Genomic DNA, 26,630 nt, shown 5'->3' on the forward strand with positions numbered 1-26,630 from the left:
TCTACAAGTGAAGCCCGAAGGTTATAGAGGTGAGGCGGAAGACCGGCCAGTTTAAGTCGTTAGTCGAAATTCGCACAATGAGGCACCAGCGGTAAAGCTGGTCTATTCTTGGGCATCAGACGTCCTTCCATTTGACACTCTCTGGTTGACTACTTTTTGTGGGAACAGAGGCAGACTGGATTGCAAAGGGAAGGTAGTCTGTAAAAGTCTGCATTTCGTTCCTTGCAGTTGTGTGCGAAGAGGTTTTGGGTAGGAAAGAGAAAAGTGTTCCAAACGCTTGACAACATTGCATTCATTTATTGTCTCCCGTCTTCCTTTGTGCTTTCTTGTAGCCTTGCGTACTCTTGTTTTTCTCTGTTAGCCTGCGTAATCTTGTTATTTATTGAATAAATGGAAAGGATATTGTTTTTCTCTGTTAGATGATTAAGGGATTTTAGTTAGAAAAAATCAACTTAGGACACCTTTAGTATTTTTAAAGTATTTCTGTCTGCTATAACTTCCGCATACATTCATGCATATGTGCAAGTTGCGGTTGCTATATCGTTCTAGAAGTAAGCTTCATATTTGCACCAAATTTAGCTGAAAATACCTTTAATATTTTAATGTTTTTTTATACGAACCTATTAATTGTATGTATACTACGTATATGTATATGTGTATGTGTGTGCGTGCGTGTGTGTATGTGCGCGTGTATGTATACATTTAAAAAGCATTCATGTCGGGTTTCGCTGAATAACATCAGTGAGAAAATGAGTTTGTCCAGTTTATAATATATATATGTATATATATATATATATATATATATATATATATATATCTATATATATATATATATATATATATATATATATAGAGGATAGTGACGACGTTGCGCGAAAGACAGCAGTCAGTACATTAAAAGATCCTAAAATAACACTTATAATTTTCTTGCGTGACGGAGACACTAACATTGAGGATTGCATGTCATTAAGGCCGTTATATTCCTCCAAGGGTTGAAAGGGGTTTTCTTCCTCATTGGAAAATAAAGAACTGGGTGCTTCGGGGTCTCAGTCCTGGCGTCGTATCGCTCCGAGCTTCCCTTTGTGTTGGAGTTACAAAAGAAGACATTTCCTCGTAAGCTGATTAAGCAGCCAGTGTTAAGTATATCACGTGCAACTGAGGAGATTTAGATCTATTGCAAATTAACGTGTGTGTTTGTGTGTGCTGTGTGTGTACACCTTTTGAAATACATGTGTAGACGCGTTTATTTCTTTATATAATATATAACATGGATTGCATAGTATTTTTTTAAAATTTCGTGAACACTAAATTGGATGCATGCAGGCAGTGTACAAAATGAAAATTCATAATTCGTTTTCACCTCGAGCCACTGATTGAGGAAATGCGATATGGCTGACGCCAAGCTCGTTTTGATGTTTGTAGACGACATTTCACATCCTGACTTGTATAGCCCCATCTGAATAAGAACAAATGTACATATAATTATGTACTCGTTCATATATGTATGTATGTTTGTTTGTTGTATGCATGTTTGCCGCATGCATATACATCAGTATCTGCCTTTTTAACGGAAATAGTGTGTTTTCTTATATTCATCATTGCTAATTTACACAGGTTTATATGCAGTTTTACTTTGTAGCGTTTACGTGTATAATAACTTCAGTAGATATTACTGTTTTTATGCATGTACCTATGTGGTATGAACGGGTGTGCAGTGAATGTATTTGCGTCCAATCCTCACATCTAAACATTTTCAATTTCAAGAAAATTTAGAGGCAAACTTTGATATCTAGAGATGTTATGAAGACATGTGCATCTGTAATAATCAAGTGATATCGTCATGTTCCCTTGGTATTGTATCTTGCCGACATGCTAGCGGCGTTTCTATTCGAGTTTTCACTATCTCTTCTCCGTTATGGAGAAAGTAAAAGAAAGTGCAATAAATGTCCCATCCGTAGGCCCGTCTCCTTTTTGCTTTTTCTGTTTCTTATTCGTGAGAAATTGGGGTTCAATCTGATGAGTCGAAGGAAGCGAGGAAGGACACTCAGGGTTGAGTAAAGCTCCCTTGGTTACGCTCAACCTCTCGTGGGGCGATGTCGCCACCCCACAGACATGTAAAGAAAGAACCGTTGTTTGTGTATGGAAGCATAATCACCAGGCAGCAGCGATCTCTCAACTTGACACAAATTTCTGACTGGCAACACCAAAATCCTTCGAACAGGAAACGAAATCCCGAAGCCGCTGTTTGGACACATGCGTTGAGTGCTTGGACCACTATACCAGGAACAAATAGTCAGTGTGATGGCGCCTTTAATGTCTTCGTGTTTGTTCGCGGATGGACTAAATCATCAATAATGTGTGCTAATTAGGCATTGGTCTTCACTTCATGCCTGTCATATGAAGGGGTGTCATAAACACCAAGTTTATTCAGGAACTATGTATTTGTTGTCACGTTTCTAGTGATATGCGATATATAGGGATCCGAATCAGGGTTCAGTAGGGAACAGCCTCGAATTATTTGTAATTGTGTGTGTGCTGGTTAAAACCTGTTTACTTAGACTTGTGCTCTAATTGTGGAGGGAGAGTATCATTGTTTATCCTTTATATTTTGTTGAGTGGGGACTGCATTGGGAGGTGTGTTCGAAGTGTTCATAATGTACGAAGTGTTTTGAAGTACTGCATAACAAGATAGCAATCCCACTTGACATAAATGTATGCATCATCATGCACGTAGTTAAAAGTAGTATGCGCAAAGGAATGTTGAATGTTGTATTATTGGCGATATCTCTTCTCTTTCTCAGATGGCTGGTTAAAACCATACGAAGACATGGTATTCACTTGTGGAGAGCAATTTGCAAAGAATCGGTAAATGGAAATGAGATCATCTGGGTCACAGTAAATCCCGATGACATGAGATATTGATTCTCTTTGAACGCGCTCCGTGAAGACCGCGTCTAATCATTACGGATTCCATGATTTGTTAAAGAACAAGGGCGCCTTAAGTTCTATGGTGTTTTGCTAATAAGGTTGAAAATGGAAAAATTTGAATGCTCATATTTTACGGTGTGTGTGTGTGTGTGTGTGTGTGTGTGTGTAATGTAATGTATATGTATAAATGTAATGTATGTGTGTTGTTATCATTTCATTGTACTTGCTTCAGATGGTACATTTTTCTCAAATTTACACCTAATATATATTTTGGTGGCTGTGTTTCATCTCCCATGTAAAGAGAAAAGTCGTCTTTCTCTCTTTACTTGCACGTGTGCGTGTATTGCACCAATGTTTACAAAGTCCCATTGAAATCAAACAAAGAAATTCACGGAGAATGCAGTGAGTAGTGAGTTTTAAACCTATTACTGGGAAATTCTTTGTAAGCTTATTAAGAGCCATGGCGTCATTGAAACTGATTTGGACCTTTCCTCAAAAGCTCTGTAAACTGATTGATTCATTTCGTCTGGACAGATCCTTGTGGTTTAGATGAATGGACGAATTCTTTTTCGAATGTAGTGAAACAGTTCGTCTATATATCAATTACGTTCGAATTTATGCTTTGTCTTTAAAGTGTTTTCTAGACAGACTTCAAACACCCTCCACTCCCACTCCACTCTCTCTCTCTCTCTCTCTCTCTCTCTCTCTCTCTCTCTCTCTCTCTCTGAATTATAATAGCCACTTAGCTTTACGAAAATGACAGAAATATACAGGACGCTTTATTTCACTGAGCTGTCAAGTTTCATTCTGGTCAGGAACGTTGAATGAAGAAGGCCCAGGAATTTTGAATTAAAGGACATTTTATTGTGTCAGAACAATAACGGCGTTAAGTCGTGTTCATATTTGATGGTTGTATAAAGTGAATTGAAATGGTCTTACGTTATTAATGTGTGTGTGTATTGCTGTGTTGCTTTCGATTATTTGTTTGTTTGCCTCTGAATCTTTTGTTACTGATGATAATGAAAAGTGGTAGCTACCTTTTAGAATTGCAAGAACGTTCCAAATATCGGAATCTAATTTTGATGCTCTGTAATATGCGAATTAGCTTTCATTGTTTCTTTATCGAATGTTGGGCACATTCTTTCCTCACACACACACGCGCACAGAAAGAGAGAGAGAGAGAGAGAATATTTCTAAAAGTCGTCACTCGTGTCCAAGGAAGTTATGTCCTTTTTTATCTATATTTGGTACATCGACCTGTCTTGGTGGCCAAGGCATACATTGCAAGATCATATTTGCATTTTTTTTTTCATGATCTACTTCGTTTAATTACGTAAGTGGAAATAGATTGTTTTTCATCAGCACAAAATATTGATTGTTTTAACTGTTTGCTTCTATAAAAGTTTTTTTTCTTTGAGAACTTTATCTTCATTAATAGTAAGTCACCCTGATGTCTATGGTTATGTAAGTAGTTGACATTTCTTGTGACTGTTGATGACATGGTTATTTTTTCCATCATACTGGACGAGAACTAGAAGTACACTTGCACTGGACGTTTGCTTACTGTGTGTGTATGTATGTATATATATATATATATATATATATATATATATATATATATATATAGATGATAGATAGATAGATAGATAGATAGAATAGATATAGATATTCCATATAAATATACATATATATATATTATAGATAGATAGACGTATATGTATATATTTATAAATAATATATATAATATATAGATATATATATATAGATAAGATAGATAGATATATGTAGTATATAATATTATTAAATATAATAATATATATTATAATATATATTATTATATTATATATATATTAATATATATATATATCATATAATATTATTATTATAAATAAATAAAAATATATATATATATAATAATATATATAACATATATATATAGATTATATATGGAATATCCTTAAATCCACGGTAGAAAGGTGAGTTGAAAAACTGGGGACTTGGAACAAGTACTTTCATAGTGTATTCTACATTTTGAAGTTCACACTGAATATAATAGACCTTTATATACAAAACAGAAAAGGGGGGAGGGGCGGGGTAACAGTTTGTTAATCTGGGCGGCGTGTTCTTTAAGCAAGAGACAAGGAAAGAGGATCAAGGGACAATTCAGCATGGAGATTTAAATTCCTTGTTTACGTGGCTTCAGTAAAAATGGATTCCAACAGATTCCTTCTGCAGTGATCAGTGATCTTTAACAATGCAGATTATCGAGGAATTATCCCAGTTTATAGCATGGCCTGTCACAAGCCAATGGTAATTACTCGAAAATCTGCAGGGTCAAAGATCACTGCAAAAGGAATCTGTTGGAATGCATTTTTATTGAAGCCAAGTCAACAAGGAATTTAAATCTCCATGCTGGATTATCCCTTGATCCTCTTTCCTTGTCTCTTGCTTAAAGAACACGCCACCTAGAGTAACAAACTGTTACTCCCCCCTTTCTGTTTTTGTTTATAAAGGTCTGTCAACTTCTATTATATTCCCAAGTCCCCAGTTCTCACTTGCATTTCTACCCTGGATTTAAGGATGCATATATGTGTATGTATGTATGTATATGTATAGGGATGTGTATATATATATATATATATATATATATATATATATATATATATATATATATATATTATATATTTACAACCTGACTCTCCTGAAAAGCTGGTCGACAATTGAAAGTGATACTGGAAAGGTTCTAATTGACCAAGCAGTATTAGCTAAAACCGTATCCTTCCAGTGCCACTTAGAATTGTCGCCTATCTATGAAAGGGTTTCAGGAAGGAGTGAAGAGCAGCGGAGGGAAACGTGGCGTAAAAAACAGTCAGGCTGGCCTGAGCTGTTCCAGTTGACTGAGGCTGAAGGAGCAATGTCAGTCTTCTGACTTTTCCAAGTACACATACTACGCATGTGGCTGCATAGCTCTCCTTTTGATTTCCACCGTAGCTTAAGGACAGGGGACTTCTTATCAGCAACGACGGAGATGTTTGTTAAAAGATACCCCATCGCAAATCTTTTACACTTGTTAAACGGCATTTTCAGCTCTTAAACCGCATATTCGTGAATTTATTGCGCAACCGTACCTGTGTATTTTGTATGTTGTATCGCACATATATCTGTATGTATGTAAACGCAAACAGACGCTAATTCAGTTTCAACCTTCGATACTAAAGGTCTTTTTGTCTTTTTTGCAGATGAGTCGACGGGTAGCCTGGAGGAGGGCATCGGGCAGAAGAGTGGGTCGCCCTCTCCTCTCGTTGGCTCCGTCGGGCGAACCTCCGGGAGGGAGTCGGCGGGCTCTCTGGCCTCCTCCACCGACAATTCCACCGTCACCCACCCTGACGAAGACATCGAACGCCTCATGCAAATCAGCGAGAAGAAAAGGAACTCCCTCACCCCCCTTGGAGTAAGTGGACGTTTCAGGACTGAAAATGCTTCTCTCTCTCTCTCTCTCTCTCTCTCTCTCTCTCTCTCTCGTTTTCTATAATGCCATGTTTGGAAGGTGATTTTCATTATTATTATTTTTATTTTTTTGGCGCCTTTTATTATATTTATTTTTGATTTGCAAGTTCTTGTGGGGTACAAAATACGAGAAAACCTCTCTCAATAATGTACTGCAATTATCTGGCTACAGAAATTTGATGAAAGCTCAAGGCTTCTCGGTTTTGCTCTGAAGTGGCGCTTTTCGGACTGCCGTTTAGTATGAAGGTTGATTTTTAATTGATCCTTTTGCATTTTCTCCGTTGCGAAGACCATGATGAATTGACTAAATAACATAGGCTTTAGGTGTTAGAGTGAATGCTATAGTTAGTTATTGATATAGTATATATATATATATGTATATATATATTGACTATATTAATATAGCGTATTATTATATATAAATATTAGATATTATATATAATATAATATATAGATATATTATTATATATTTGTTACGTTTGTAGTTCAGTTAGCACTGATTTTTTTTTTTTTTTTTTTTACCGGCATGGTTCGAATGCCACTTGGGAGGTAGGATATCTTCAGTCATTTCAGTGGAATTGTATACCAAAATTGAATTACCAGGAAATCGAGAAGTTGAAGTGGCTGTTGCAACTTTTATAATACTAGGACATAGATGTTGCGAATATGCGCAGTAGGTATATGTGTGTGTGTGTGAATGTGTATGTATATATGTGTGATGTTTGTGATATCTAAAAGCATACACGGTGAGTACGGAGGTTAAAATTGGGGTCGTATCTAGTCTGATACTATCTAGGTTATTCCAGTTCACTTATTTTCAAATTGTTATTGTTTGTGTCGGATCTGCCTAATTGTGAGGTAGGTAGAAGGGGAACTGAAATCGGGAAAGGTGTCAAAATAACTTGCTCAGATTTCTTTCCTCAAAAAGGGATATGTTCTGAGAATGAAGAAGAAAGTGTCGGACGAATTCATCAAGGGTCAAACGAGGTTCTTACGATCATTTTTGAGGAAGTAATGAACACTTAAAAGTTCAATTAGTTCAGGAAAAGAAGTTTTAATGGAATTTTCCCAAACTTTAGCATCCGTGGAAGGCGGATGAAAAATGAAGCTATTTGTAACAGTTATGTTATGCAAGTGGAATGATTTTGAATATTCAGTTATTTTATTTATAATAACGTGTTTGAATTCCGGATCTAGCAAGACTGAATAAATACTGATGTTGTTCCAGCAGATGTCCTGTGAGACACGTATTTGCTCAGTCTCCCAGAGCTAGCTGAACCATACTGTTAATATAGATGTTATGCATTATGGGGTCGTGAATCCCTGCGTTTGTTTGCGCGCGCGCTAGTGCGTGTGTGTATGTGTGTGTGCGCGCGTGTGTGACAAAGAGAGGAAGAGAGAGAAAGCGTCTCGCTTATAGAGTATAAGTTTCCTGTCGTTTATTTATTTCGCTTCTTGTGTATGGTAGATCGAGTGTGAATTTTGGATAACAAATACACGTTTCTTTCCTGTTGTTTATTTCGTTTTCTGTTTAGAGGTGCTTTTACATTTAAGATATACTATTATATACCTGTACTGTGACATATGAAATACACTCTTACACATAAGGTTTTTAACAAGTAAATTGATGCCTTTTGTTTCATGAAAAACATAGCTCCTTTCCATTTAAAGAGTTCTGTATTTTATTGAGGATATACAAATTTTTCCAGATGACACAATTTTCTGTAAATGGTAATTTTTGAAAATATGTAAATATAAGAATTTAGGAGCACGTCGTCTTGCTTTACAAGTCTTGTTTATCCTTTCTCTGTTTCTCTTTATAGCCAACCAACCCGAGGGATCATTAGACAATGTCACCCCATCCCGTCCCATCCACCTCCTCCCTCCCTCCCTACCTCCCTCATCCACCACCTGTCCCTCTATCTCTTTCTTTGGGCCTAAAACCAACACCTCTTAACTGTGAATTGTCGGGCATTTTAACGAAGCTTTAACGTGGGTTAGCTTTAAGTATATTAGTTTTGTAATATTTAGTCATCTAGTGCATAACCACAAGTTTTTTTTTGTTTTGTTTGACGCAGCGCTTTTCTTGTTTTTGTGCCATTTTATTATATATGTATATGTATTTTAAGTGTGTGTGTGTGTTTGTTGTCTCTGCTTGTTGCCAATATGTTCCCAGCTACCCAAGCCTTCTGATTTTTTATTTTGAATTTCCCACCCGCTTGCTGCTGCCCTCTCTCGGCGAAAAAAGGTAACCACTCGCGTGTTGCTGGTGCGCCCTACTTAAAATGTACTAAGCCACTCCAACCCTCCCTCTAGAATAAGCTTTCTTCAATACAAAAAAAAATCACAAAAAAGGAAAAAAATATGTGTCTTTCATTTAAATCATTAACATAGCAGTCCTTATTAGCACTTATTCCTTATAACCTACGAAATCCCCTCTGGACCCTCTTTCTACCACCTGGGAATATTGATATGCAAAGCAAATTCTGAAAGAAAGAATGAAACGAAAAGTCAGAGGAGCAAAAGAGCATTGTGGGTACGTAGCCTCTGGTTGTGGTGGTAATCCAGCCAACACGGGAGTGGTGAGCCGATGTATGGACCTCCTGCGGCTCTTCTTCTCCCTCTGGGACCTGCATTCCCCTCAGCTCCTGCGGTACTGCCAGGTGGGGTCTTCGCCTTCGTCGGTTTCTCTCCTCCTCCTCCTGATGATGCTGATCGATCGGCGTAAGTCAGCCTTTTTCTGTCTCTCTTGTGCTTCAGCAGATGCTGCTGCTTGGCATATTAATGATTAGGATTAATGCTAGTGTCTTCTGCAGAGGAACAGACTCCTGGGCAAGTTGGTGCTGTCTTACTACTACTACTACTACTACTACTACTACTACTTCCACTGCTGCTACAAACAATATCCTATCGCTGGTGCTACTCTTGTTGCCATGCTTCTCAAACTACTTTTTTTCTTACTTCCACTACAACCACTATTTCAGGACTACTAAATGGCCACAGTAACTAACATAGGCTGGTAGAGGTTACTACTCATGTACAGAATGAGGAGCTTCCCTGCACCTGGTGCATTTCTTGGAAACTTACTAATGTTACATTTGTAGTTTTGAAGAGATAACGAAAAATGGGCTATATTACAAGATGCTATTAATGAAGACTAAGTGTCTGTAATCGGTACTAGTTAATCATTTATTAACAGTGCATTTTTGTATAATTAACCTTTAACTATGATGAAAATCGTCTTGTCAAGAACCTCAGAAAGTCTAGATTTTGATCATTAAAAGGTCAGGTAATGCTTGGGTTAATGCCATTGCTGAAGGAAAAACTCTACCTAGCGAAATCTAAAGACAGACTGGCTACGGGATTTGAACGATGAGGCCGAGAAAACGCCCTAAAGTACTGAAGTACTGAAAAGTGAAAAGATAAGAACTTTTCAATCAAAATTGTGCTCATTCGTTTAATCGTGTCAGTTGCCGTGGTGCCTGGTGGTCTGTCTCTCTTTCAGTCCTCGAAGACGGCTCTACTTGTTATGCTTAACAGAAAATGGAGGTCACTCGAGATAAGCCTCACATTCTAAAACTAAAATGAACCTGAACATGATGCATTCAATGTCTTCCAGTCTGCTGTATTGCAGCATGAGTGAAATTTGAGTTTCAGATATTCTATTATGAAGCAAAGGTTCACTTTTCATGGTGACTTCAACGTGTCAGTTTGTGACCATTACACTTGTCACATTAAAAGGAAAGGGTATGATTATACCTAGTAGATTGGAGGAATGTGAGCACATCGCATTTACCCTAAGATACGTTCAGAAATGTTGAATGTACATGGAGATGTTAATAATGAAATATGAAGTTAGTATTGTGATGGATAGCTTAATATAGATTAGGCAGTGTAATATGTATTTTCTTGAGTTGATTTATATTTCCTGTAATCTTTCACACTATTGATGAAAGATATATTAGCTATAATGCATGTCATGTGGGAATGTACCTTTAACATAGCATTAAAAAGTAACCTGGACTCACAAATGGTTTTAACAAGGTGAGAGGTGAGTTATCGCCCTGCTTTTTTTTTTTTTTTTTTTTTTTTTTTTTTTTTTTTTTCATGTTTTTTTGCTTGATCCGGCAAGGTGGTAGTAATAGTTCGTTGCTTTTGAGACTGCAGATAAATAGATGCTTTCGAGAAAACGTTTCGTCAGCCCTGTACCTAACTCCCGGATGCTGGGGATATGCCTGGTAGCAGACACGGTAGGTGTGTGTGTGTGTGTGTGTGTGCGCATGTATGTGTGTGTGTGTGTGTGTTACCTTCCAAACATTGGTCGAGTAGCTTTATCCATCTTTCTTATCTCTGAATATGGGAAATGACAGTTAGTCTTCACTTGCGTTTGATGACACATGTTGTACAGCATAGATGGATCTCACTGTTGTTTGAATGTTTACATGTTAGTAATGAACTTTGTTCTTTTACGATTTGGTAATTTAGAACCTGAGACTTATCTCTAATGTTATTTCATCAGTATCGACACCCTTATTATCACGACAGTAGTCATTATTGTTATTTGTTTTGTGGTGTTTGGTGATGTAATTGATAATAATATTGATGGCATTAGGGTTAGTTTAGGTAAGCATATTTGTTGCATCTCACAAAATATCAATTTTTCTTCTATTTAAAAAAAAGGAAACTGTTCAGTGCATGAAATTAGATTTAATTATTGTATTTTTTATGAACACAACGTTGACGTCAATTTCACATATAACATTAAGAAACAAGAAACAAGTTAGTGTGTTTCAGAATATGTTCATGACCAAAGCTTTTGAGTAGATTTCCATATCCCTTTTTTGATAAAGAATAACTAGATATGTCGATTTTTTTTTCCTTTCATGATAAATTGACTTGAGCCTTGATATCATTCATTTATTGACTTTAAGAGAGCAGTATTTTTCGGCTGGGTGCCTTTTTTGTGGGTCATTATTCAAGCAAAAATGACATATTAGCGCGTAGGCTATTGTCTGCCTCAGAACTCCCGTTGTAAGGATTAATGTTTACTCTATTCAGTCTTCTTGTTATGGTGGGCGTAGTCGTCAACGTTAGTGGTGTTGTTGTTGTCGTTAATCAACTCGATAGAATATTATTATTATTATTATTATTATTATTATTATTATTATTATTATTATTATTATTATTATTATTATTATTTTGCATATGTATAAAGGAAGAAAAGCAGAAAATTCGCTGTTGCCGGAAAACAGAACGAAAAGCGGGAGATTCAAAGTAGCTAAGGTTAAATGGCCTCTTTTGTTCATAGACAATGAGAGTGCCAAGTCTTTACTTTGGTGCCAGTGGTGCCAAGAGGAGGACTTTGTCAATAGTCTCTTCATGGAAGGCTCTCTCTCTCTCTCTCTCTCTCTCTCTCTCTCTCTCTCTCTCTCTCCTCAGTAACTCAGTTCATTTATTGACAAAAGATGATGTAGATACGTTCAGCTGGTTTGTATTGTTAGCTTGCCAGCCCGCATTTCTCCCATCCAGAAGAGGGGGTCGGTGTCCGCTTTAAACAAGAAAAAAATGAGGGCCCTTTTAAGCAGTGAGAATATGTGTTCATTTAGGAATGGAAGATCTGTACACTTTCAAAAAGTAAGAGTCTGTGTCCTTCTCAAAAAGTGGAAATCTTATTTAATGCCTTTTCCATTACAGAGCGTAAATTTTTTTTCAGATAAATTATAATCTAATTTGGTGTCTTCTTGTGAACGTAAGACTTGGTGTGCTTTCAGAGGTCATTGTCTTTTTACAATAGAACTGAATGTTATCATCATGTCAAGTTAAAGGTTTTCTGAATTGCATAAAGCAGAAATGAGTGAGAATTCCTAGTTACTTAAAATGAGAATCTTAGTTTTATTCAGAAGAGTGAAAAATGCTGTTTTATGAATTTTAGTGGAAGTCTGTGTGCCATTCGACGAGAGCATATTTTGAAAGAGCACGAAAATTATAGATGTAAATTCCTCGCACCTTTCCAAATCTCTTTAATGTCAGTTCAGGGAAATGCCATCATATTTTACAAAGAAGACGATCACTCGGTGCCATGAACAGCTTACGTAGACAGACTGCTGTCGTCGACGCCTTCGCTCTCCTGAGTATAAACTGGTGCCGAGAGGCAATTTCATAAACGTGGAGGAGGGGCCGCAAAATAGCCTCTGGGAGCGCCCTTTGCCCGTTGCAAAATATGTCCTCTTTGGCTCGGCTTTGTGAGAGGATTGGAGAGAGAGAGAGAGAGAGAGAGAGAGAGAGAGAGAGAGAGAGAGAGAGAGAGAGATGGGGTAAAGGATTAACTGAGGCTTCCTTTTAAGCTTTTACTTGCCCACAGAGGCCTTCGTGTGCTGAATTCAAAAATGCATTATGAAATTCTGTCTGATGAATTCTGTCGGAATACCAGACACCTAAATTTTGACCAAAATGAATCTCAGTTTGAATTATAGATTAGTCTTCCTGATGTAAAAATTGGGTACACATATAACTGTTGCATGATTGTCTAAATTTTGCAAAATATATAATATACTTTTTTCGGTTAAAGTAAGTACTTATGCGTTGGCTTTTTTGATGATGCAACACACTAAAATTTATATCTAGGAGGTTGCATTTCAAATGGATATATGATGGACTTTGTATTGTAAACACAATGAAGGAATAATGCCGATGTGTGGTATAATATATATATATATATATATATATATATATATATATATATATATATATATATATATATAATTTGATAATATATTAAAGAAAAAACAATCTTGAAAGAGCATCTTTCAAGAATAAACTCTCATTCAGTCAAATGTGGAAATGGTACACATTATGAAAAAAATTAGAGGCGAGCAGTATAAAATACCGCTCTGTCTATGCAGAAACGACTTATATCCCCCATGAATAAATCAATGGATGTTTACGCCTTTATATCAGTGACGTTGAAGGTCATTGTTCCGGCTACGACCACCAGTAACAACAAAGGGCTTAGACGCAGATCGTTTTATTGTAAAAGTGTTTTCGTTTCGGTCCTGAGTAACTTAGTGCTAGAGAGAGAATGTCTGTGGATTTGACTAAAGTGGCTGAGGATTTAACCTGCGAAGTTTTAGAGGGAATGATTAAGACAAAACTGTTCGAATTCCCAGTCTTCTAACCAGCCCAGTTGTCATTAACTACGAAATGAACAGTAGGTTCTCCAGTATTTTGTACTATGCCATAAACAAATTGTTTGGAAGCACAAAGATGGAAAGTTTACTCTATAAATGAATGATTAAATGATTTATATTGAAAGCAAGGGATGAGATGAATTGTCAAGAGTAAGACCTGGTTTAAAGAAAAATAAAATAAAAAATATTTCTATCTACTCAGAGATTCTCAATAATGATTCTTCTCTAAAAATACCAAGAATGCTAAACTTTTCTAATTTTCTACCTGTCTTACATTCCTCTATATGCTGTACAATCGGTGATCTGATTGGCTTTGCCAGCAAGCAACCAGTTCGAGAAGAAATGACATAATGTTCGGTAGGCCTAGTCCGGACTGACCGCTTTGACTGGCCAATATAGTCTGTGGCGTCACAGTTGTAAATGTAGGTGATGCCAGACATATTTTTTAGTTCTCTTGTAACGTATTTAGAACAAGGATCTGATATAATACGGCAATTTAAAATATATAGTCAGTTTGTCAACCCTTGGTACATCTATTTTGCTACTTACACTAAGAGATATATTTAGGAACTTTCTTTGTATATTATGTTATTAGGATTACCATTTAGAAATAATTCAAAAGAAACTTTAGTTTTGAGTCACAAGACTGCCAGGAGCTGCAGAGAGAATATGCTGTATGTACTAAGGTCTTAATGTTATTTATTTGAAAGTTAAAGAATGAAGCACTTTGGAAATTCATTCCAAGACCGGTAAAAGCCGACTTTCTGAAAATGCTAAAACTTACGAAAGACTGACTATTTGCGGTAGTTTTGGTAATGCTTACATCCAAAAAGTAAGAATATTATTTTCATGTTCCACGGTAAACAAAATGCAAGGTGCTTACTATTTAAGTAATCATGAAACTACTGTACGTGACTTAGTTACCTGAAAACCAAAAATGTGTCATCAACATACCTGTGATAAACGATCGGTTTAAACTCTAGGGGACAATCATCCATCAAGGCATCTTTTTTCATGAAAACAGAAATTTGTTGGCCACTGGGGCTGAAAGTGATCCCATAGCGAAACCCTCAAATTGTTTGTAGTGTAAATTATTGAATAAAAAGTGGTTATCGTTATGCTAAAGTTAAGAAGCATTTAAAAAGCACTCCTTTAAATATTTCTCACTAGTTCAATGTTCAGAACTATATCAACCGTTTCTTTCTTTGATAAGAACGTTTGTGAAAAGGAAGGTGACGTAAAAGCTTGCTAGCACTGCAGCTTCGGCTATTTCATAAGAATTGATGTTCTTGAACTCTTACGTGTTTATATTATATGCTGATTTTCTGTCAATAGCTGTAGAAAACTGATTAGAAATTTCGCTAGTTTATAGGATGGTGCTTTAATTTAAATGCAGAAAGAATAGGTCTTAATGGTATGTATTCCACTTTTATGAGCTTACAAACAATTTGTTATATTATTCTCCACTAATCGAACCATTCTTTCTGAGCTTTCTTAATTGATAATTGATCTTGTCTTCTGTATTCAAGTTTGTTTTATATATATTTTCTTGAGGACACTGCATAAATTTTGAACTATCAGAAAGAACAGCTTCCATCTTTTCGACATAATCAGTTCTGTTTAATATGGCAGTGCCATTACCCTTATCTGGATTAGATATTACGATGTGTTATTCATTTTCAATTTCTTAAGAATTTCCATATCCTTAGTCGAAATGGTGTTTAAAGAATAACGAAAAAACTTTGGAGTTTTAGTGATAAAAATTATATATATATATATATATATATATATATATATATATATATTATTGTATGTATGTATGTATGGTAGTATGTATGTATGTATGAATGTATGTATGTAGTATGTATGTATGTATGTATATGTATGTATGTGTGTGTGTGTGTGTGTGTGTAGAGAGAGAGAGAGAGAGAGAGAGAGAGAGAGAGAGAGAGAGAGAGAGAAAGAGAACTTGGTTGTTGAATATGTGGTTAGGACTTTTTCCTACCAGTATTTTTCAGCGAGGATTCAGCTATTGTTCCGTGTGTTGAATGTGCATTCCATTTACACAGTTAATCCTGACCTCTGGTTACTAATGTACCGTGTGAGCCTTCCCATAAATTAGTATTATTTCGTTATCCGCGCAGTGAGAACGATTACCGATGTATCACCGCTGGTTTACTGTTCTTTTAGAAATAGAAAGAAAAATTTACATGACGGTTTATATATCTAAAAAAAGTGGTGGGAGACAGGGAAGTTTTATAAGCTAATCGAATGAATCCTGATATAATGGAAAGTGAGAAAAGAAGGCAATAAAGTTGATGATAGTTTTGCACTGGTTGGCTCAAGGTCAGGAGTTGGGGCGGGAAGACAAATTATATATGGTTGAGGAACTTCAAGATAGTATATGAAAAGTAAATGTTTGATTACCATTATTGTTATTGATGTCTTGTAAGCCCAATTTTAAAGCTTATTAGTATCATATAAATATATATATATAATATATATGTATAAATACATATATAGATAGATAGATAGATATTTTTGTATTCATGTGTTTATGTATGAATGTGCTACATACTTATATACATAAAAAATATATACATATATATATGTACTATATATATATATATATATATATATATATATATATATATATATATGTGTGTGTGTGTGTGTGTGTGTGTGTATGTGTAATATATTATGTTTATATATATATATAATATAATATATATATATATATTAATTATCTCCACCTATCTACTCTGTATATATATAAACATGTGTGTTTCTGTGAATTTTTGTCACAAACTTAAAATTGCAGCTTATATCCAATTAACTCAACTTTATCTAATTGGCGTTAATTTCTCGTCCCTTAGTATTTATACATTTGATAATGGTGCTTTAGCTTGTTCTTTGAGTGCCTATCGTTTTAAGTATCGATAACAAAACGAATTTGCTTTTGTGTTCTTTTTTGTTTTGATCGGGATAGAAAGTAAACAAGGTCGTCTTTAAAGAATGAAAATAGGGTCCTTGTTTTATGCAGCCTATGGAAATTTCATTACCCCTATTTTTTTTTTTTTTTTCTGCATGTTGGGAATCTATTCCTAATGTTGTCATCATGAATCATAGTTTATTTATATAATGATTTCATATGCTGTTCCGCCTTCTCATGCTTTCTAAAAAAAGTTTCTGTATTAGCTTGTCTTGAATATGATATATATATATATAATATATATATATATATATATATATATATATATATATATATATATATATAAAGTTTATCACATCACCGTGATTCATATACAAGCATTAAGCTACAAATGTCCTTTAATATCTAATTCGCTTCTACCTCGGATTTAATACATTTTCATATATATGATAACTGAAGGGGAATAACCGAAGGGGAATTTTTTAGTTGATAAGAAGTTCGTTGGCCGATGGGCTCCAACCATGGAACCAAGAATTCAGGACGTACAGTGACCCTTGTCGGTAAGCGCGTCACTGTACGCCCTGAATTCTTGGCTCCGAGGTTCGAGCCCATGAGCTGACGAATTTCTTATCAACTAAAAAATTCCCCTTCGATTAATATATATGAAAGTAAATTAATTCCGAGGTAGAGCGAATTAGATATTAAAAGTTATTTGCAGCTTAATGCATATATATTATATATATATATATATATATATATATATATATATATATATATATATATATATATATATGAATGAACTTTTTTAGTTTTCTCAACACCATCTTTTATGTAAACATTTGATCGACATCATTCTAAGTATGTAGATATACGATGTCGTTAAGACAAAAGCGTGTAATTTCCAACAGTTTGTTCGTGTACCCATCAACGTGACGCCCTGCCATTTGCTGTGAAAACGAATGCCATTAAGTTTAGCTCCTATTTTTCAGGTTTGGAAATAATTTAGGGGAAACTTATGTGCTTTCTCATGGGCGGACTGGAGGAGAGTGCTAACTGCTCTCTACTATATTTTGTTTTCAAGTTTTTTTGGCGAGTGTATATCCGTATATATTTTAGTCTCCAGCCCTTTACAACTTGATATTACTTGGTTTTCCCATTTTTATTTTCTAGTATATTATTCATTCCTTGTACATTACTGGGATGCACTTACCTTTAGGAAGTTGTTAGTACCAGAAATAAGTTTACATCAGTTTAATACGCAAAGAAAGTCCTCTGCCCGTCCTCCGCCTCTTGGTTACCTCTTGCACAGAACCTTTCAGTTTTTGGATGTCTTTAATATTTTGCATTATAAGCTAAGTTAATGACTTCTTCTTTTTTCTTTGATTTGACTTTCGTTTACCTGAACGTTATTGGTCAGCATAATTTTTCGACTAGTTTAATTTACGTTAACTTAGAAATAAAGTTATAATTATATATATGTGTGTATGTGTATATGTGTGTGAATGACAGTTTTGTCACTTTTCTTTTTTGAATTCAATGCTTCTCATCTTCACAGATGAGACGACGAACGCTTTAGTGATCCTGTTGCATCCGTGTTAAATCCGTTGATTTATAATTTTGTTTTAAGATCATTTTAGTTTTTCCCAAACAAAAGAGATAATTAAGTTAAAACGTGAAAAGTATGAATGAGTCTTTTCAGTACTTGGTTTTTCGAAAACTCGAGAGTGTCTTTCGGTAGGAGTTTTTTGTGTGCGTGCGATAATGCATTGAATGACGTGTGCGTTTCTTTATTCTCAGCAGATATTTTTTTATATGCAGAAATGTCATAAATTTTCATGGACACACACACATATATACATATATAAGTATATATAATATGCGTGTGTATGTATGTATGTATGTATGTATGTATGTATGTATGTATGCAACAAAAATATTCCGCCCTTGTCCTCCCAAGTATGACTGGTATGTTCCCTTTAAAAGTTTCTTCTGGAAAGTCATTATTGGAAAACTGCAGTAGAAGTGAAAGAGATGACAGGAATATTGAGGCCTTTGGGCCTGTTTTACTCTCTAGAAGAATTCACCTGTATCACATTCTCCTGGATAAGTACTTTGTTTTAGATTGTTGGAAGGTTTAAAATTATTATATATATATATATATATATATATATATATATATATATATATATATATTTGTTTGTGTATATATATATATATACATATACTATATATATATTATTATATATATGTGTGTGTATACATGCACTGTAATAGCAACAATGCCCTCTTAACTTCTTGAATTTTTTTTATCTTTTCTGGATACGCTTGTCACTACAAAGCCTGAAGATCCAATTTCAAAGACATTGTGGTTATTACAGTTGCATTTGTATCTGGTAAAAAAAGTGACCAGTAGATTCTACACACACTCACACACACATTATATATATATATATATATATATATATATAATATATATATATATATATATATATATATATATATATAATATATATATATATATAAAGGTTTTTTGCCACGAAGGAAAAAATGAAAAAAGCTATCTCGCTTTTTTTCATTTTTTCCTTCGTGGCAAAAAAACCTTATTTAGACATAGCATCACGTTTTATATACTCCGTTAATTCAGTTTTTCTTATGGTGGAAATACTAGAATTGTGCAGAGGGTGACTGGTAACTACACCCCTCTCTTCCATGAAAGGTTACCACTATGTATACGTATGTGTATATATATATTTATATATGCTATATGTATGAGTCATATCACATTACCGTGATTCATATACATTACATCGAGCTACAATGTCCTTTAATATCTAATTCGCTCTACCTCGGAATTAATATATTTTCATATATGCTTAACCGAAGGGGAATTGTATATATACGTATAATGTTGCATGTGTATTTGTGAGCGTTGTGTCTTTACTCTCTCGGATCCTGTGACTTATTAACATGTTATATACCGTCGGATACACTTAGCAGCCAGTTTCTCATAATTTGAAGATTGCCACATTTTTCTTTTTTGTTCCCTATACAACAAAAAATATCTTTCTCATAAGTAAGAATGATGATGAAGGTGGTATTAATAACGATAATGATATATTTTCCCGTAACCCAAATTTCCACAGAATTCATGCCATTTCTGGATATTGAGGTGAGCCATACAAAAGCAGCGTTGCTATCGGCTGATGACTTGGGTACATTGCAAATGACTGATTCTGAGGATGTTTGTTACCGACTAAACAATCCATTCCCACATACGCGAACAAGAGGTTTAATCACTGTATACATATTTATCTGTGTTATATTTGGGTAATTTTCTCTCTCTCTCTCTCTCTCTCTCTCTCTCTATATATATATATATATATATATATAATATAATATATATATATTTATCTTATATATATATAAAGAGAATACCACAGGAAAATGACAGGCAGAAGTTAGAAGTTCAGTACCAAGCACTTCATGTGTTTATTCAGGCATCTTCGGGGCGCAAATGTGACAGTTGGAAAGAAGGTTACAAGGTAAACAAAAAGAACAAGAATACTATAATAGATGTTTAGTTGTTAAGAGGTATTTTGTTCCTTTTGTTTACCATGTAACCTTCTTTTCAACTGTCTCGCATTTGTCACTCTCTTTGTGGTATTCGCATATTGAAGTCACGTGCCTCTACTGTGATATTTTCAATGTGTATGTATTAGTGAGAGAGAGAGAGAGAGAGAGAGAGAGAGAGAGAGAAGGGGAGGGGGGGTGTGTGCGGGGGGAACCTTGGGTTACACACGTGAGAGACCGAACCTTGTATGTGTAACTGAGTTACGCATTTACGGTTACAAGGTGTCAAAATGTAGAGGACGAACCGTAACCACGTTAAGCACGTAACTTCATTTCAATCCACTGCGAGTCACCACGTCTCTCTGTCCGGGTTGTTTACCGACGATGGCCACCATGCAAGTAGCAGCTGCCGCGTACATTTATACACATTATTTAACGAAGATGAAGCGAAATAAAAGAAGATGGTGGCAATCAAGGTTATATACTAGAAGGGTAGAATACAGTGGTCGGGAATTACTCGCTGACTTGAGATTCCAAGAAGTTTCTGGCCACAGTGAAGTCTTTTCTTCGTAATAGCTAATAAATTGAGGACCTCTTCGTCACTTCAATCAGCCATGGTAGACATATACGTACTGACTGACCAAAACAAGGGACTCTACTATGGACGGTCTTGTTCATAGTCGGTGTTAACAAGTTCAGCAACCTCTGTTGTTACGCGTGTCATACAGGTCCCGTCCACACATGGCGTAACGTTCAAAGAGACCTCCCTTTGATGCGGGGCCCAAAAACCGACAATTGGCGGGACGGAGGGCGAACCGAGCCTCGAACCTCGCTGGGTTCGGGGTTCGGGTTCGAGGAACCGTCCACACTTGCGTTTTTGTTACAAGAATCGGTTACAATACAAGGTTCGGTTCGCACGTGTGTACCCACCTTTAGAATTGGATTTTATGTTTGGGTCCGGTTTGCGTTGCGCCTCGTGTGAAGATCGTAGACTTGACCGATAGAATGAATCACGTCGGGGTTCATTTTTTTTTTTTTTTTAAATCTTGGAGTAGACCTTATTCAATGCATACAATTTTTGATAGTCCACAGGTTAGAGGTCGCGAATGGCAATACTGAATATGTAACCTGGAGGTTATTATTTTAGAATTTGAAGAAGGTGACGAAAAAATACGACAGATTTGAAATACTATAGCGCTCAATCGTGTTCACCCCGGACACCATTCGTTTCCGTGGCTGGAAGTCTGTCACGATATGGAAGGTCATGCTGCTGTTCTACTTCCATCGCGAAACTTCGTTCCAGTCCATCAACTCGTTTTCGCTCAAGTTTTGAGGTGTATCGTGAGAGCAGTAGTTCATATTGGTCTAACAAGCTGTATCTATAATGTGCTTGTTCTGTAATTGTTTTGTATTCGTGACCTATTTAGTACGATAACGAACTGGAAATGGATTGTGCGACCGTTTGTCCTATGAGCAGTCATGATTTAGTTGATTCAGAAAACGTTCAAATTTCTCAAGGAAATTGAATTTTGTCAGGACTCCAGAATCGAGAACTACAGTCCTAAATCTGTTCACTGCATCACCTGTTGAAAACGGACCTTTTGTCAATACCTGAAGCGTCTGACGAAGTATTAGTATTTTTGGCTATTACAATCCAAACCATGGAACGGCCTACTTTGTCAAAAATTATGGGAAAGTCTACAGATTACGTTGTTGATCATCTACGAACACATTTAGTCATTTCTTTTTATTACTTTGCAACTTTGCATAACACGAAGATGCCTTTTTTTCCGAGAATTCCAATAAAGTCAAAAGAAACTGTGTCGTCTTGGCTGTCCAGCTTTATTCAGTTTCAATAACACTTGGGTGACAACATCCAGGTATTTTACAACTGCCATCCTAATGTGTTTTCAAGAAGTGTAGTAAGGTGAGATGGTGATTATATAAGACAGAGAGAGAGAAAGAGAGAGAGAGAGAGAGAGAGAGCTGTCAGAATCCCGTGACAGTGACAGGCAAGTTGAAAAAGGCGTAAACTCTATGACAATTGTGTGAGCAGTCAGGGCAGATGTCTGCTTCTGCACTGTGAATGCTTTGCATAACAGAAGTGTGATGTAATTCTTTAATGTTGTACAGTTGGCGGAATTTATTATCATTCGTAATTCCAAGAAAGAAACGATAGCTTCATGTTAATTACAAATCTCTCTCTCTCTCTCTCTCTCTCTCTCTCTCTCTCTCTCTCTCTCTGCTCATCTCTCTCTCTCTCTCTCTCTCGTACCGTTTTTACCTCGCCTTTTTGTTCCTTTAAAAAATGGAAGATACAGGCACGATTTAGTCTTATTAGTCCTTGTAGCACATTTGCGATGGCCTTTTGTTATTCTGGCATCACTTTATAATTGAGCACAGGTCTCTGAATAGATTAAACTTGGATCGTATCCATTTTGTCTGCTATGCGCACCTACTTGGAATCCTAAGCGAAGACCAGAGAAGAAGATATTGTCCGTGACCAAAAAAGAATTTGCCTTTTCCCTGTTCGCTTATTTTATGTCTTTTGTTACAAATCAGTCCACTGGAAATATTTCCCAGAATTCCTGAGGTTTGATGCTTCTGGTCATATATGCGATCCAAATGCATGGCCTGATTTTTACCTGATCTGGACACCTCGTTTCCCACTCCAAGGTCTACTTTGACTTTATTGCTGTTAATGCCATTACTGATACAACGAACGAATATACTTAGGGGATAACCTCGGCTAGGCAATCTCCACGTCAGAAGGGTATAACTTTTCAACAGGTATTCTCTCTCTCTCTCTCTCTCATATCAAAATACTTTGGAATCAATGGGGCCCCAGAGTGCGCACTCATTCAGATATTCTGCACACGTGCAAGACTCATGCCCTAGAGGGGGGTGTACGTGTCTGCTACCATGAAGCAGACCAACTGACCCAGTACTTTGTCTTGACGCTTCCACTTACCAGTTTTAAAGTGGCTAGCTATTTGGGAAGGTAACCTTTCAAGATGTTTACTCAAGGATGGTGTCTACCATTCATTCTTTTGACTGATTGCTGTGTTGAGACAGAAATTGGTCTGACGACAAAAAGAAACCGAGAATGTGAGTAAGAGGTCGTTCAAAGTATTTCATGAGTGTCATCGGTATTTGGGATGTGCAAGTGTCTGTTTTTGCTTTATCAGTTTTTCGGCAACTTCATTATTGCAGACATGAAAACGTGTGCGGTGGCTCATATTATGAAGGAATTATCTGTTTAACTTCTAATGATTAATATGAGAAGTTTTTAAAAAAATCATCTACTTGATTTAGTACAAGAGTCGTTTGCGTACTACATAAATTTCCCTCGCATCATAAATAGATTTCTGTTTGTTTTATGATCTTTATTATTGCTAAGACATAGTATGTTGTCAGCTGGAGGAACTTAGAGAGGCAAACTCGTAGTGTTAAGTCCACTTACAAATGGATATGTGTAAATTAAGAATAATGATGATCTTAACAATGAATAAAAGTCTGCTCTCCCCTAATCCCCTTCTTCATAAGTGAATGGAGCTGAATCTACCGTGCTTGGAACAATCGGCATTTCTTTTTCGCATTTCTCAATAGGCGCATCAAAAGCTTTTCCTTAGTTCGCTCTTGACGTTTCCCTTTTGAAGGTTATTTAGGGAAGGTAGACGAGTTGTGTTCTGTTAATGTATGTGCATTTAATCTGTAGATGGTATGCAAGTAGAGACGCCTGCAGTACGGTGACGTTACCTACGAAAGAAACAGTCATGCATGAAAAACTACTGAGTAAGAGAAGTTATACTCATTACCTTTTATCCTGCATAGACCCTTGTAAATATTTATGAAATATACTTTCAGTTCAGAGTAGTTTCTTTCTTGATATTACTTGGAACAATATTTTTCTATATTGTCTCCATTTAAGTAGGACCTGACTTTGTATCCTCTCCTTTTTTCGACCCAACTTCGTTCTTTTTTCTGTTTTGTAAGAACCATCTCTCGGCAGTTTCGGAGCTAAGATATTTTAACCCATATTCTGCCGATCATTATTCTAGCGAATTATGAAACTGTCTGTATTTTGACGTGTGTTAAGATGTGTTTTCCCGACTACAGGCTACTTTGAGTGAATGAATATGCTTTTAGGGTTGATTGTTTGTTTAATTTATCTTATCTTCCTATCTGTCCCAAGGAAGAGTCTCCTGATAAAGTGTCTGTGTTTGTTTTTGTGCTTGTAAGGAATGTTATCTCCTTGTATCCTGAAGTGGCTTGTTAATGGTGTTATCGCTAGATAAGTATAACTAGCGACGTCATAAAAGGTGCCGAGCAATGTTGAATATTGTTAGGGAATTCTAAAGTTAAGCAACGCTCCAAAAGCGGCATAACTTTTCCAAGTAAATGCTTTGTTAGATATTCAAATAATATAACGAATGTTTTGATAAAAAAAAAAAAAAAAAAAAAAAACTGAATAGTGACAAAGACTGACTTATTTTAAAATCCCAGGCATTTATCAGTTATTCGACTAGTTCAATCATTGTGCAAAATTTCCAACCAGTTGCGTTAGAAAGATTTTCGACCCGAGATAGCGAGGAAAAATTTCCTGAAACCAACAGGAAAACTCTCCATAAAATTTGTCTTCCACTGTGCCTAAATAATTGTGAAAACGATAAATGAAAAAATGAGCTGTTAAAGGGAATTGCGCACATTTTCAAGAAAGAAAATATAGTTTAAGTGGAGGTTCAAAACAGTGATATACGTAATCCCTCCAAAGGCCATCACTATTATTCCAAAATGGCTGTTTCATTCAGAAAGGAATTTTTTTATTTAGGTGTATTCCTATACCCAGAGGTTATATAGTTACCGAATTGGTCAAATCGGGATTTATTACGGAAAGGTATGGAAAATAGAAATATTAAAAAATTTATGATTTTGCTGTGGAATGCATATAAAATCGTTGAGCGGTAGGCCCAGAATAACATACTATGTGCCAGTATTTTAGTTACAGAAAAATTCTCTCTCTCTCTCTCTCTCTCTCTCTCTCTCTCTCTCTCTCTCTTTATTCGGACTTTTTTTGCTTTACTGTTATTCACTTGAAAATTAGAAAGTAAGTTTCCCAGGCCCCGAGGTAAGAAATGTTTTCCTTCAGTAATGCTTTTGAAATATATTCGCCAGGTGGTCAATGTTCTAGCGTCTTATGCTTGATGTGTCCCGTAATCTGCTTTTACCCGCTCTACGGAATCGTTTCAGTGAGATATATATATATATATATATATATATATATATATAATATATATATATATATATATATATATATATATATATTATATTATATGATGATAATGATAATAAAGCTGAATCGTCGGTGATTCCCCAACTGAGGAAACACATGTAATACTAGCTGCTTCGTATAGCGACACAGAAGTCTTTCTATAGTATTTCCAAACCTTCTTGTCGTTTTCGGCGGGGTAAGGGTGGGAAGGGGCGCTGCCAAATCAAATTTTCTTAATCATTTTATTTAATATTTGAAAGCACTACAGACCTAAAAAAAAAAAAGTTAAAATAAGCATTGCTAAATATTATTTCTATATTAAAACCCTTCATAACATTTTACCATTATTATAAATGTAAACATGTTTTTTTTTTAAACACGGCACAGATTTTGAGGTAAGCTGCCCTTGGGGCATGTAGAGGGCGAATTTAGATTTATAGGAAAATGACGAGTATGGGAATAAAAAATCTATTAATTAAAATGATGCAGGATTGTGTAGAGTATTTTAAAGTACAAAAGCAAGTAGGTGTGAAGTGTGAGTACTTTAATTTGCATAAAAGGAAAAAGTAGTGAAAAAAAATTGTATCGTTGATATAGGGAGAACATTATTTGACAATTACCAAAGTGCAGAATTTCTCAAAGCAAGCAAGCAAGCACACACACACACTTGTAGGATACCGTTATGAAAAGATATATGTCACATGTTACTTTAACATTGTTATTAATGTCTGCTTTTTTTTTCCTTTTTTGTTTTTTTTGTAAATACATTCCTATTTGGACCCCGTCTTCCCGTCACTATATTTGCGGGTCCTTTTTCCCATTTGTTTTCACTGACCTAGAAATATTTTTTCATTCTTTCTCTTCAGTTATTCACTGATCATGTGAGCATTGCTAAACCTTTTTCCCTAAAGATTATATCAGGATTTTTTCATCCCTCGTTTTTTTTATTTATTTATTTTTTTTTTTTTACAAAGCCTTTTTTCCTCATTAGTATTATCATCATCTCAATGCCAAAAGGCTGCCCTTCCTGATGGTCTTTTATTTGGCGTTCTAGGGTTATATCAAAATATCATTTTTCCGATGGTCATTTAATCAGCTCAGCCTTGGCTCAGTCAAGGAAATTACATACTTAAATTCGTTGAAGGTTCGTCCAAGGCTTGAACCATTTGATTGGCATAATAATATCTACCTTTCCCCCCATTTCCAAGGATCTTTAGACGTCTGTGAATTTTGA

At 35.6% G+C, this 26,630-nt stretch overlaps 1 protein-coding gene across 1 annotated transcript in view; it reads left to right on the forward strand.

Moving 5' to 3' along the window:
- The window catches only part of LOC135196938 (uncharacterized), a 504,945-nt gene that overhangs the window by 442,416 nt on the left and 35,899 nt on the right, over window positions 1–26,630 (forward strand). Inside the window, 1 exon segment of the mRNA XM_064223780.1 lies at window positions 6,168–6,379. Within this exon segment, the coding sequence (XP_064079850.1) occupies window positions 6,168–6,379 (212 nt within the window).

Source organism: Macrobrachium nipponense, chromosome 18 (assembly GCF_015104395.2).
Source record: "Macrobrachium nipponense isolate FS-2020 chromosome 18, ASM1510439v2, whole genome shotgun sequence".
Lineage (NCBI taxonomy): Eukaryota > Metazoa > Arthropoda > Malacostraca > Decapoda > Palaemonidae > Macrobrachium > Macrobrachium nipponense.